This window comes from Erpetoichthys calabaricus, chromosome 15 (assembly GCF_900747795.2).
Source record: "Erpetoichthys calabaricus chromosome 15, fErpCal1.3, whole genome shotgun sequence".
NCBI classification, from domain to species: Eukaryota; Metazoa; Chordata; class Cladistia; order Polypteriformes; family Polypteridae; genus Erpetoichthys; species Erpetoichthys calabaricus.
This window is the reverse complement of record NC_041408.2, coordinates 22,309,247-22,321,836: the sequence shown is the minus strand read 5'-3', so window position 1 is coordinate 22,321,836 and position 12,590 is coordinate 22,309,247. Positions and strand designations below refer to the sequence as shown.

The 12,590-nt window shown below is 38.0% G+C and overlaps 1 protein-coding gene across 1 annotated transcript in view; it reads right to left on the bottom strand.

Annotated features, from left to right (window-relative positions):
- LOC114666087 (acylphosphatase-2-like) overlaps positions 1-12,590 on the bottom strand; it is a 121,178-nt gene that overhangs the window by 103,371 nt on the left and 5,217 nt on the right. The window contains exon 3 of the mRNA XM_028820824.2: positions 11,545-11,654. Coding sequence (XP_028676657.1) covers positions 11,545-11,654 — 110 coding nt within the window. The remainder of the gene's footprint in view (positions 1-11,544; positions 11,655-12,590) is intronic.

Genomic DNA, 12,590 nt, shown 5'->3' with positions numbered 1-12,590 from the left:
TCTGTACGCTTAGCATTCGTTTGCTCAGAGGTTGATGCGCTTGCTGCTCTACATCTGAATCAAGGCTGGTGGCTCATTATTTACGTATAGCATATTCTTGTTAAAGCTACTACAGATTTTGTTCACGTTGTTCTACTACAATACTTTTTAGTTAGTCATATTATTATTTACGAGTAATGGTGCACTGCATGTAAACGTGCAGTGAATACACTTGACTTGAGCATTCCTAGTTTTCATCCCCTTTCTTTCTCTGTATGTTTAGCATTCATTTGCTCAGAGGTTGATGCGCATGCTGTTTCCTGAGCAGCTCTTCTTTTCTCCACCCAAGCGGCCCGCGTCTTCTGTTCTTTTGTAAGCATCTTTTCACGTTAAAACTGATTGTGTCAGTATTTGTGTTGAAATTACTTAGTACATTTTCTTTAATTTTTCACTTAAGCTGGCAATTAAGTCTTCAATCTGCCTCAAGAATGATTTAAGATATGAAGAGGTAGGGGAAGTAACAGCGAAGGTGGTAGGGATGAGAACGGCGCCCATATGCATGTGCCGCATGGCTGCTGCCAAGAGTTGATTCTACAATAAAATAAAATAAAAATAAAAAGAGGAATAACCTTGGAGGTCAATCATCACCCCGAAAGCGGATAGTAGACGTCAAGTAGTATATGTGTGCCAAATTTCAGGTCAATAGGTCAAACAGTTTGCGACCTACAGGTGATTTAAAATCCTGGACAGACAAATGAACAGCCACGCTAGCATATTATATAGAAAGATGGAGAACAGCTGCCTATTTATTCAGGAGTAGACCATCCTAGTGTGGCTGAGTTGGTTTATTATGTTTTATTTTAGTGAACATTCTCAAAACTATTTTTTTTAATACTGAAATGTTTTTTGGTTTTGTATATTGTGAATTTTGTTTAATATGAATGCAATCAGTGTATCTTTTGTATAATAGTTCCCATTTGCCTGTTGTAGTGGGGGGGGCTTTAATTAATGAAACTCCCTTAGAACGCACATGTAGTGTAACAGCAGACTCCTGGCAAAAGCTGGATGATGCTGTTGCAGGTAAGACGCTTCTCAATACTCTCCGTCTCTTGTGTATGCTGACAAGTTTTGAAATACAGTAATCCCTCCTCCATCGCAGTGGTTGCGTTCCAGAGCCACCCGCGAAATAAGAAAATCCGCGAAGTAGAAACCATATGTTTATATGGTTATTTTTATATTGTCATGCTTGGGTCACAGATTTGCGCAGAAACACAGGAGGTTGTAGAGAGACAGGAACGCTATTCAAACACTGCAAACAAACATTTGTCTCTTTTTCAAAAGTTTAAACTGTGCTCCGTGACAAGACAGAGATGACAGTTCCGTCTCACAATTAAAAAAATGCAAACATATCTTCCTCTTCAAAGGAGTGCGAGTCAGGAGCAGAGCATGTCAGAAAGACAGAGGAAAGCAAACAAATCAATAGGGCTGTTTGGCTTTTAAGTATGCGAAGCACCGCGGCACAAAGCTGTTGAAGGCGGCAGCTCACACCCCCTCCGTCAGGAGCAGAGAGAGAGAGAGAGAGAGAGAAAAACAAACAAGCAAAAATCAATACGTGCCCTTTGAGCTTTTAAGTATGCGAAGCACCGTGCAGCATGTCGCTTCACGAAGCAGCTGCACAGAAGGTAGCAACGTGAAGATAATCTTTCAGCATTTTTAGACGAGCGTCTGTATCGTCTAGGTGTGCGAACAGCCCCCCTGCTCAATCCCCATACGTCAGGATCAGAGAAAGTCAGCACAAGAGAGAGAGAGAGAAAAGTAAGTTGGGTACAGGCCCGGCCTTAGGCATAGGCGAAGTAGGCGACCGCCTTGGGCCCCGGCGTCCGGGGGGCCCCGGATCGACTCCTTGGTCTAATTTTCACGCATTTCATAGAGCTTCCAGGGGGGCCCCTGGACCCCCCTTTCGCCTAGGGCCCCATAATACCTAAGACTGGGCCTGTTGGGTAGCTTCTCAGCCATCTGCCAATAGCATCCCTTGTATGAAATCAACTGGGCAAACCAACTGAGGAAGCATGTACCAGAGATTAAAAGACCCATTGTCCGCAGAAACCCGCGAAGCAGCAAAAAATCTGCGATATATATTTAAATATGCTTACATATAAAATCCGCGATAGAGTGAAGCCGCGAAAGGCAAAGCGCGATATAGCGAGGGATTACTGTAGTATAATCGGTCTCAAACTGCATAGAAAATCACGTCATGTGATGTATTGATGTATCTTGAGGTTCTGTCGTCACTTTTGGCCATCAGAAATGGATTTTAAAAATGTTTAATTTGACGGAGATCCAGCCTCATTAGGAAGTTGTGTAGCTGGCTACAGGAGACTGAGAGAGCGCCTGTCGCTGCGTGTGCCGACTGTGCCCCTTACTGCTGGTCTTTTAGAATAAACGGCAGAATCTGGATATTGGTGTGTCTGTCTTCCTTCAAAGCATCAGCAACCATTTTAAAGCCACTACACTAGCAAATTCATCCAAAGGTTTACATCAATGACGTTCTGAGTGATGACAATGAAACGAAAAATTAAACACATTGATCTGCAGGCAGGTGCCACCATAGTAAACATTATAGTTCATGACTTGACTGTCACAAAAAGACTGAACTAACAAGGAATTCGTTCATGGAAGGGTAGTGAAGATAAAGCTCCTTCCTTCCAAATAGACATTGAATTCATGGCAGCATGGCTTAGGTTCAAATAATTGCAACTAAATGAAAATCAGGACTTTGTGGAATCCTGTCATCAGAACAGATGAGAGCAGAGTGGCTTTGTTGGCCATCTAGCACAAACTCTTCTTTATATCGGAGTATTCTAAAGGAAAATGTGACACCAGCTATCTGACAGGTAAAGCTCGACTGAAACAGGACAAGGATCCTAAGTACACCCCCAAACTGACAACAGAACAGCTGAAAAGAAAATACTGAAGGTTTTCGAATAGCTTAAGTCAAAGTCTAGACTTGAGCTACAGTGAAATGCCATGGCAAGACCTTAAGAGAGCTGCCTTCAAATGGCAAAGAACTGAAACACTACTCTAAGTAGCACAGTCCACCAGAATTCCTCCAAAATGACATCAGAGAGAGAAATTTATAAAGAAAATAATTCAAATTATTGCTGGATACTTTCTCACACACTGCTCCTGCATGTGGGGCTATTTTTGGTTGAATAACTAATGGCCAAGTAATCTTTGTTATAAGTTGTCTGTTTCCTAAAATTAGATTTGTCTAATTTCATGACTTAGTGAGGGTTTATGCCAATGAAATACAGTATGTTCTTTGCTTACTTACATGACTGTACCTTCCATGGCTGACATGGGTTTTGTTGCCGCATACAGGGCCAGCTTAAGCCAATTGATGCCCTAAGCACAGCCCAACAATGCCATTCCCTCGGACCTTCAATTGTTTAACTGCCAAGACATTACAACTCAAGGGATTAAAATGTACCTCATTTATGTGAAAAATCAGTAAAAGTAATAATAAAAAAAGGAGCTTACGGCTGTCAAAATAAGACACAGGAAACATCAAAGGTGTGGGGCAGCCACTCGTATAATATCCCTGGCTGCAAAATGGGTAATTTTCATGAGTTGTGAATGGTACAACATCCAAAACAGAACTGATTTAATAGTGAGAACACAGCATCTTTAAAGGCCAGTACAGGAAGTGACATCATCAGGACTGGAACAGGAAGTGATGTCACCAGGACCGGAAGTAGCATCCTCATTAGCACCAGACCCGGAAGTGACGTCATCAATGGTGTCGGGAAACTAGTGGGATTTCCCGTGGATGGTCTGCAGAGGATTGAGAGAGAGAGTAGGTGCAGCTCGCCACCCCCTGGTCTTGTGTGGTACTACTATTATTCAGGCCCTGTAGCTGCATCCCAATCGCACATGTGTGACAGGGTCCATTACACAAATCAACTGCAATGGTGCAGACCCGCGCCAGGCATGTTCACCACCAACGACAGTGAAACGTTCATACCATAAAATGGAAACAAACGTCATAGCTGATGACACCTTCAAACCAAACTAATCTTTAATCTTTAGTCACTCACCATGCCACAGAAAACTGCATTTCTTAATAATGTAGAAAAAAAAGGACAGTTACAAAAATATTTTGCTTAAAACTGAATATTGCATTGAATGAGTTAAGGGCAAGATAGCTAGGGGAACAAAACTCTGTGGTGACACCTTCTCTTGGTGCCCAAAGTACATACCATTTATACTCACGTATAAGTCAGGTCTTGAAACACGAAAAATTGATCATAAAATCAGACCCCGACTTATATGCCCATTCAAAAATGTGACACTTAATTTTTTTTTTTTTACATTTTCTTGCCTCCTCCAATCTCGCATCAGTTTCTCAGACACATCAAATTTTGTTGCAGCAGCGCAGCTACCAATTTTTTTTGCTACTTCAACACCGTTTAATTTAAAACCAGCTTCATATTTTCTTCTGATTGAACGCTCCATCGTAGATAAAGGATGCTCTTATGATAAAGGTGTATGAGGGTGTGAGATACAAAAAACACAAATCAGTGCAAACGTCGCTTTGCAATAGTTCGAGTATTACCCAACGGCGTAGCAAGGTTCACAGGAGCCCGGGTGCAATCATCATTGAATGGGCCCCCAAACCTGCGCGCTTCGTGCGCTCGCAAAAAAAAAAAAAAAAAAAAAGAGGCCTGATGGGCCCTCCCGAGGCCCGGGGCCCGGGTGCATTGCACCCCTTGCCCCATTGTAGCTATGCCACAAGTATTACTGTGTGGTCATGTAGGCACAACAGAGAGACAGAGAGGTTAGGAGCACACGCTGACACAGCGCATTGCCGCACCCACATAGAAAACAAAGGCCGTGTGCTCCGTGGTTACTCTCTCAGGTGGATATTAGCATATCACAATCTGTTGTACCAATAGTGTGAGCTAAGATTTGACTTAAACGACCCACGTTATAAAATTATAAAATACCAGAAATTATACTGTAAAAGCAAGTCCCGACTTATCCGTGGGAGAACTCATCCACTTGTATCTTCTTCTTCTTCTTTCGGCTGCTCCCGTTAGGGGTTGCCACAGCAGATCATCTTCTTCCATATCTTTCTGTCCTCTCCATCTTGTTCTGTTACCCCCATCACCTGCATGTCCTCTCTCACCACATCCATAAACCTCCTCTTAGGCCTTCCTCTTTTCCTCTTCCCTGGCAGCTCTATCCTTAGCATCCCCTTACCAGTCATACTGCCAACATTCAAAGTTCCTACCCTCAGTTCCACTCTCTTTACTTTCCTCCTCTCCTCCTGCCTCCGGACATGTCTCCCCCCCTCTTCTTCTCCTTCGGCCAACAGTAGTCCAATTTCCGCCAGAACCCTGTTGGCTAACAGTACTGATGGCGGTCATTGTTAACCCGGGCTTCGACTGATCCGGTATGGAAATTTGTATTGTCTGCATATTGATTTGGCAAAATTTTACACCAGATGCCCTTCCTGACGTAACCCGTCCCCATTTATCCGGGCTTGGGACTGGCACGTAGAACTACACTGGTTTGTGCATCCCCTGTGGCTGGGTTCACTTATCCACTAGTATATATGGTACTTATTTTGCTCACTGGTTAATCCATGGCTAGAAGCAAACAATAATAAATGCCTGGCTGCTTCACATTATGGACAACACTGTTGAAAAAAAGTTTACATGAAACATTCACTGTCATTTGTCAGATGGCATGGTGAAGACCTTGGAAGCCCCATAGAAGTAAATTTTATTATCTGGAGACATTAAAATCAACCTATTTAGTTTCCATTCTAAATGCTTTGAACCATGGGAATGCTACCTCTAACATGAAGCACTGAGGTGCTAGCATAATGCTATGAAAATGATTATGTGTGTCATGATTTGAAAGACTTTGTACAGAAGGCAAAAAGGATGCAGCATGGAAAGGAAAACTTGGGCATTGCAGAACATTCATCAACAAGCAAGACGATTAAAAGCATACTGTACAACCAAAGACAGACAGACAGACAGACAGACAGACAGACAGACAGACAGACAGATAGACAGATAGACAGATAGACAGATAGATAGATAGATAGATAGATAGATAGATAGATAGATAACTTTATTAATCCCAAGGGGAAATTCACATACTCCAGCAGCAGCATACTGATACAAAAAAAAAAAACAATATTAAAGAGTAATAAAAATGAAGGTAAAAACAGACAATAACTTTGAATACTGTTATAATGTTAATAATAATCCTCTGATATGATCTAAGCATGATCTAGATCTCAAACATTTGTGTTGTTATTAATTTTAAGTGGAAAACACGGCAATTACAATATTTAGATTGCACGAAAATAGACTGAATTCACTATTTGATATGAAGTGAAAGCTTGTCTTTGAAAATACAAAAATTGAAAGTGATAATTATATTCTCTTGAGCTCAAACAAATAACATGCTTTCATTTGCTAGCTTTTCTTTGATTACACACTAAAAAAACAAGGAAGTAAAATTGCACTTAACATAATGCAAATATCATTTTAACTCAAGTAGCAGACTTTCAAAATTTCTTCCCATTTTTTTCAAAAAGCATCATTTACTACCTCATCCATTTAAATGTCTGCCTTAAAGACGTTCTCTAAGATTCAGAGGAAGTCAGTCGTCCCAAGTAAAATGGACTTCTTTTCAGTGTGCGCTGCATGAGACTCACAGTGCAGTCATTTTCTAAAAGATGGCCTTTTCAGATTTTACATCACTGGCCAAAGCACAGAGCCCTGAAACTCTTCAAAGAATACCTCCTACTGTACAGTTTAACTCTGTTGGAAAATGCATCCTTGGCACCGTCTGTGTGTTAGACAAAAATGGGGATTTTGGAAACTAAAAGGCAGTAAAGACCTTGTCTAATTCTTCAAGCAGAGCAAGAAGCAGCAGGCAAAGACGGAATTAGTAAAAGGGGTTCACCCCCATTCCATCTTGATTTCACTAAATAATGAAGTAATGAGATGATAAAGTAAGGTTATATAACCCTTAAAAAGGTTAAATAACCTTAAAAAACCAGGTTAAAAAAATCAACGGAAACAGAACAAAGTCTTTTGTTAGGAGTTTTCTGAAAATGAAACAACGAAATATAAGAAAACGTCTACTGAAACCATCCAAATCAGATGAACCAATTCCAGACTAAAAACCTATTTTTTAAATCACAATTTGCATTTCAGTTTTGCAGGTCAGACATACTATAAACATTGCTAATTCTCTGTGAAAATTCCTATTAAAATGTAAATACTAAAGGAAATTGTCATGAAACCTGCCCAAAAATACCTAAACGTGAGGGCAAGCATCCAAAATCTCTAAAATAGGCTTCGGCCTACACAAGCATAAAAGGGGAAAGCCAAGAAACAAAACACTCCTTTATTTTTGGAAAAATCTACGGATTAATTAAGAGGCAGGGAAACAGTGTAAAAACTCTGGCTTTTAGCAAAAATAATGAAGATTCATTATTAAGAATGAATACATACAAAAATATCAAAAAAGAATCAATAAATAACTACTAAAAATGTAATCCAGAAACAAAGTCAGATTCTCAATCCAGAATCACAAATCAAAAAACTGAGCAAGAAAAAGTCAAAAATCCACAAAAAACTACTTACAATTAAACTCTCCAAAAAAAATCAATGCCAATCTGAAGGACCTAATCTCCCATCTGGGCTTTTATAAGCCGAGGACGGTCCTTCAGCTGTGCATGAAGGTGAACATGCCCCCAAAACTCAAGTTTAATGGGACAGGGCACATAACTAAATACATAAACATAATATGCAAACAAAAAAAAATTCAACATATACTAAACAAAATACAAACACTGAAAACAACAATTTACACGAGCCAGGGTTCATAAATACAAATCATTTTTATTTTATTTTCAAACAGACAAAGCATAATTACAATAAAGTTTGTAGTTTTGTGTTTTAATTTGATAAACAAACATCCAATCATTTTTAAACCTATTTATCCACTTTAGGATGGCGACAGCAAGAAATCCACAATCTCTTCCTCTTTTCAGGCATTATGGTCTCTACTCCCTATACATGGTTTTAGTTCTTGTTCAAAATTCATTGACAATCTGGGACAAGTAGAGACACCAATCTGGATCTGTGTCACTAGTGCTGATTGATTGTTTTGTTTCCTTGTATAATATCCAGCCTTCAGGTTCTTTTTTGGTTAAAACAATTTCTAACTTTTATATGAAACACACTTTCACAGCACTTGTTTTGGAAGAACTATAACTTGCCACAGCACCGTTTCTTTCATTATTTGCAAACTGAGACTTTTCATTCATTGCATTCTAATCTAAGGCATCTTATCATCTCAAATTACCCCCTTTAACTACTATAGATCCATTGTTACTAATGAATTTAACACACAAACATATTCACCATCCATCATCACCTATCAAAAGCTTACCCTTACACTCGGTAAAAAAAGGTTAGGAGGAAGAACTCCGTCTTGCAATAATAAGCAATAAATGGTAATCTGCTAATAATATAATTCCTCACATTTCTTCATAAAAACTGTTCTAATGTTCTGGTGACAGTAATGTTCCATTTACATGTTAGCTTACAGAGGATAAGGCAAGACCTTTTATTATCTGTTTAGATATATATTCTATATTGCTATGTGAAATCAAGCATTTTCTCGTAACTATGCAAATACTTACAGGAATATAATGTTAAAATTAAATTACAAAGAATGGCTTTTACAATGATTATATCATTCTCTAGAAACCCTACAATGAAATCACCCCCAAGGACTATAAAATCATCCCATCTGTTGATACACTGGGGGAAAATGTCCCCTCTATCACAAAGGAAATTCAAGCCTTAGTGTTATTTTACCACTTCTTGATCTTATGTTGAGTAATTTGTTGACAGATTCTTCCTAATACTCAATGATTCTGATAACAGTTACATTTTAATACAATATACATCTTTTAACCATGAACAGTAAAAAGCAAAAACAGTAAGAGCTAAAGACTGAATATTTTAACACTTTGGTATTGTGATATGCCTTAATATTTGGGAACTCGCATAGGAAACATAATTTCTGGCATCCTGATTCTGCCACTCGCGTATGGGGATGCGGATGTACAATTTAAACAGATTGTTATTTTCGTGGGAATTGTTATATATGCATAATAGAACTATTTTACATTACAGCAAGTAATTAACCACATTGAAAAAGAATAAAACGTAATAATTTGAAAGTAAATTGTTTCATGTTGTGTTAGAGTTTTTCGTTGTGTAATACGTTTTCGTTCATTTTGACTTTGAAATTAACATGCAAATACTTTTTAAACTTATACTTTTACTGTAAAACCAGTAAAAACAATTTTTTGAATTAAAGTTTCATCAATATTGCATTGAATTTTGATTCTGTGTTTGGACTTTCATCATGACAATGCAACGTATAATATGCCCGTGATTGAATTACGATACTTTCTCTTTATTAAATAAAATGCCTTTTTCTAATGTTTGGCTCTGAGATTTGTCAATTGTCTTTGCAAAAGCTATCCTAACGGTAAACTGATAACATTTTAATAGGAATGGCATATCACGATATCCTTTGTTGTGTAATGTAATCTGCGAAAGATGTACTACATTACCTTTCATGGATACATCCTTCTTACTACAGTAATCCAGGCAGTGGAAGACTGGATGATGTTAACGGTTGTAGATATTCTTCGGGATATTGTAAGTTGATGTTTTCATCTTCCGCACAATCACCACCAACTGTTTCAGCATAGTCAATTGATACGCATTTAACTAATTTTCCATGTAACCGATCGACATTTTTGCCGTTAATTCGTTTGACTTCATTGGTTCTCAGTGCTAGGATTGCCTGTGTACTCATTTTTTCTGTTGATAACCCTTTGGGATAAAATTCTTCAATAGGTTTTGGACATAATATGTCTTCTTTAATTGGGAAGTTAAATTGAGAAAAACACTACAATTTATAAGAGATGAGAGAGCGGAAACTGTGTCTGTCAAAAGCATTCAAACAAACGAGAGGTGAGATTACCGTGTGTGTGGTTGAATATGGTTGAGTGGAGGGTGTGATTTGAAAAAAATCCCATAGCCAAACTCTCCTCTCGCGGGACTTGAAAAAATCTTCCAAAAAAGTCTTGTCTTGTTGCAGGATTTTTTAATATAATAGAGAGATATATAATTACAACATTTTACAACACAGTGTGATACCCTACATAAATGATTCAAAGTGTAACAAGGAACACTAAACAACATACCTCATGAAAAATTACATTTTAAATATGAGGTAGTTTAAATAATAACTGGATACATGTCTTAAAATATAGTGGGGCCAGCAATTATACAAACAGACCAGTCACACAATTTGGAACCTGTATGTTTTATACTGAATAAAACTCACACAAATCGCTCCAGAAATTCCGTTCTTCCTAGTGCTATACGACTTCCTCCGATAAGGAATATCGGAGAAAATGATTATGGTTAGATATGTATCCTGTAACAATTTTTGTATAAACATGTATTATCAAACTGCCTTACCTTAACCCAGCGTTTCTCAACCTTTAAGTATTTGCGACACAAGTTTTCATAAGTTTTAATCACGCTCCCCTAACGTTTTTTTGAAAGGAGCCCACTAATACCAATTTGTTCTTTTTTAATTAATGATATATCATAGATGCATATTTTATTATACCTACTTAACTTTTATCGACATTTATCTAACTCTATTTATTTTTCTAGTATCAGAATGTAGTTTAAGTTAATTTGTTTTGGTTTCAATAGATGTATTTTTCATATTTTCGATTCTTGTTTTCTTTTTTTCACATCTTTGCGCCCCCCTTTTTGTTACTTCATGCCCCCCCTAGGGGGGCCCGCCCCACACTTTGAGAACCACTGCCTTAACCTGTCTTGTCTCTGTTTGTTTTGTTTCATTTCTTTCTGTCTTGTTATTAGATGCAACTGAGAAGGCAAGGTTTGTGTTTTCTTGTGTCAACATGACTAAATAAAGCAACCTTGAACCTTGAATAAATTCTATTCACGAAATTAATCTTCTCATACATTGAGATGACACCCAAGTGGAAACTCAAATGATGATGTTTCTCTTACTTCAAGACTGCCAATAGAAATAATAATGCTGAAACTAACTCACAGTATATATTGAGAAGATAGATTTTGTGTTTAATTGTACACTTTTATGTGAAAATAATAGAATGACAACTGTAGAATATCTAAAAAAAAAAAAAAAGTATGTGCTCTGCTTAGTTTTAGCTTTAGAAACTTCACTTTTAAAGGAAAACACATATTACCCTTCTGGCACACATTCACAGTAACTTAGGACTTTGTTCTTTTTTGTGAGAAGTATAATTTTTCCCTCATTTTCCCTCCCTCCTTTCCTTTGTATTAGATGGGAAATTCACCACTCCACCTCACTTTGACTTCTTCTTTTCAGTAAGCAATTCACCACCATCTTGTCGTGTAATTACAGTTGCAGTCACTTACTTACATGGCATATACTTTTTCTTCTGGACCTTGCACTTGACCAGTTACAGTGCCCTGCCTAGTATTTTTCACCCATCCAGATACTCCAAGTTTCCGGCCTTCATCTTCTGTGTACTGCAACATAACAACAAAGAAAATATATTTGCTTTATAACTAAAAGTGCAGTAAAAAAAAAAAAAAACCACACAAACACAACCACAACCATGCACACAATATGTAACAAAGGTTCATTAAAACATTGTTCTGACTAAAGTGACCTTGGAAACCCCTGACACACGACAAATGTAACGGAAGATTTGAGTGACAATCACAAATGCATACAGGAGGTTTGGAAACCTCAAGTGGACAAAGTTTAGCCATTAAGTATTCAAATGCAAAGTATCAGCTGGAGTGCAATAAAGAGTTTGATGTGTTTATCAATAATACGTGTGACATGGAGACTGTCACTCTGTCGCCCTTAAAGAAATCTGTTCAGCCCGTAAATTGAATAATAGCAATGATTTAATAAACACCACAGATTTCACTTGAGGGTACAAGCGCATGTAGTATGTGTGAACAAAGTAAATCACAAGATGGGAACCCTCTGGACACATAACTGATCTAATGCAGGAGAACCTCACCCATTTATAGGTCAATTTATAGTTAACAACCAACAATACATCTCTGGACCCCAAAGAGAAAACTCATGGCGAAAGCAACCCAAATTACAGCAAGTCTAATAGTGCCATCCAAGCATTACAATGCGACTTAGGACAGGTTATTTACAAAAAACACTTCTCATGTTCAATTTTCAGAAAAACTTGATGCAGGTCCTCTTTGAAATAGCAGTTACGGTGCTAGAGTAAGGCTGGCATGCTCTCACACTGGGGCATTTTCTTGTGTGTAAATAGGTTTACTATGGATCACCGTAACGATTACTTCAAAATGTGCATAGATACGATTTGTGGATATCACGAGCATGACTATGTGACTAAGACCAACAGGGATGACCAAATAGCACAAGCAAAGGTTTCAGAAAATTCCAGAGTGTCTGTCTGCTTCAATTCCAAC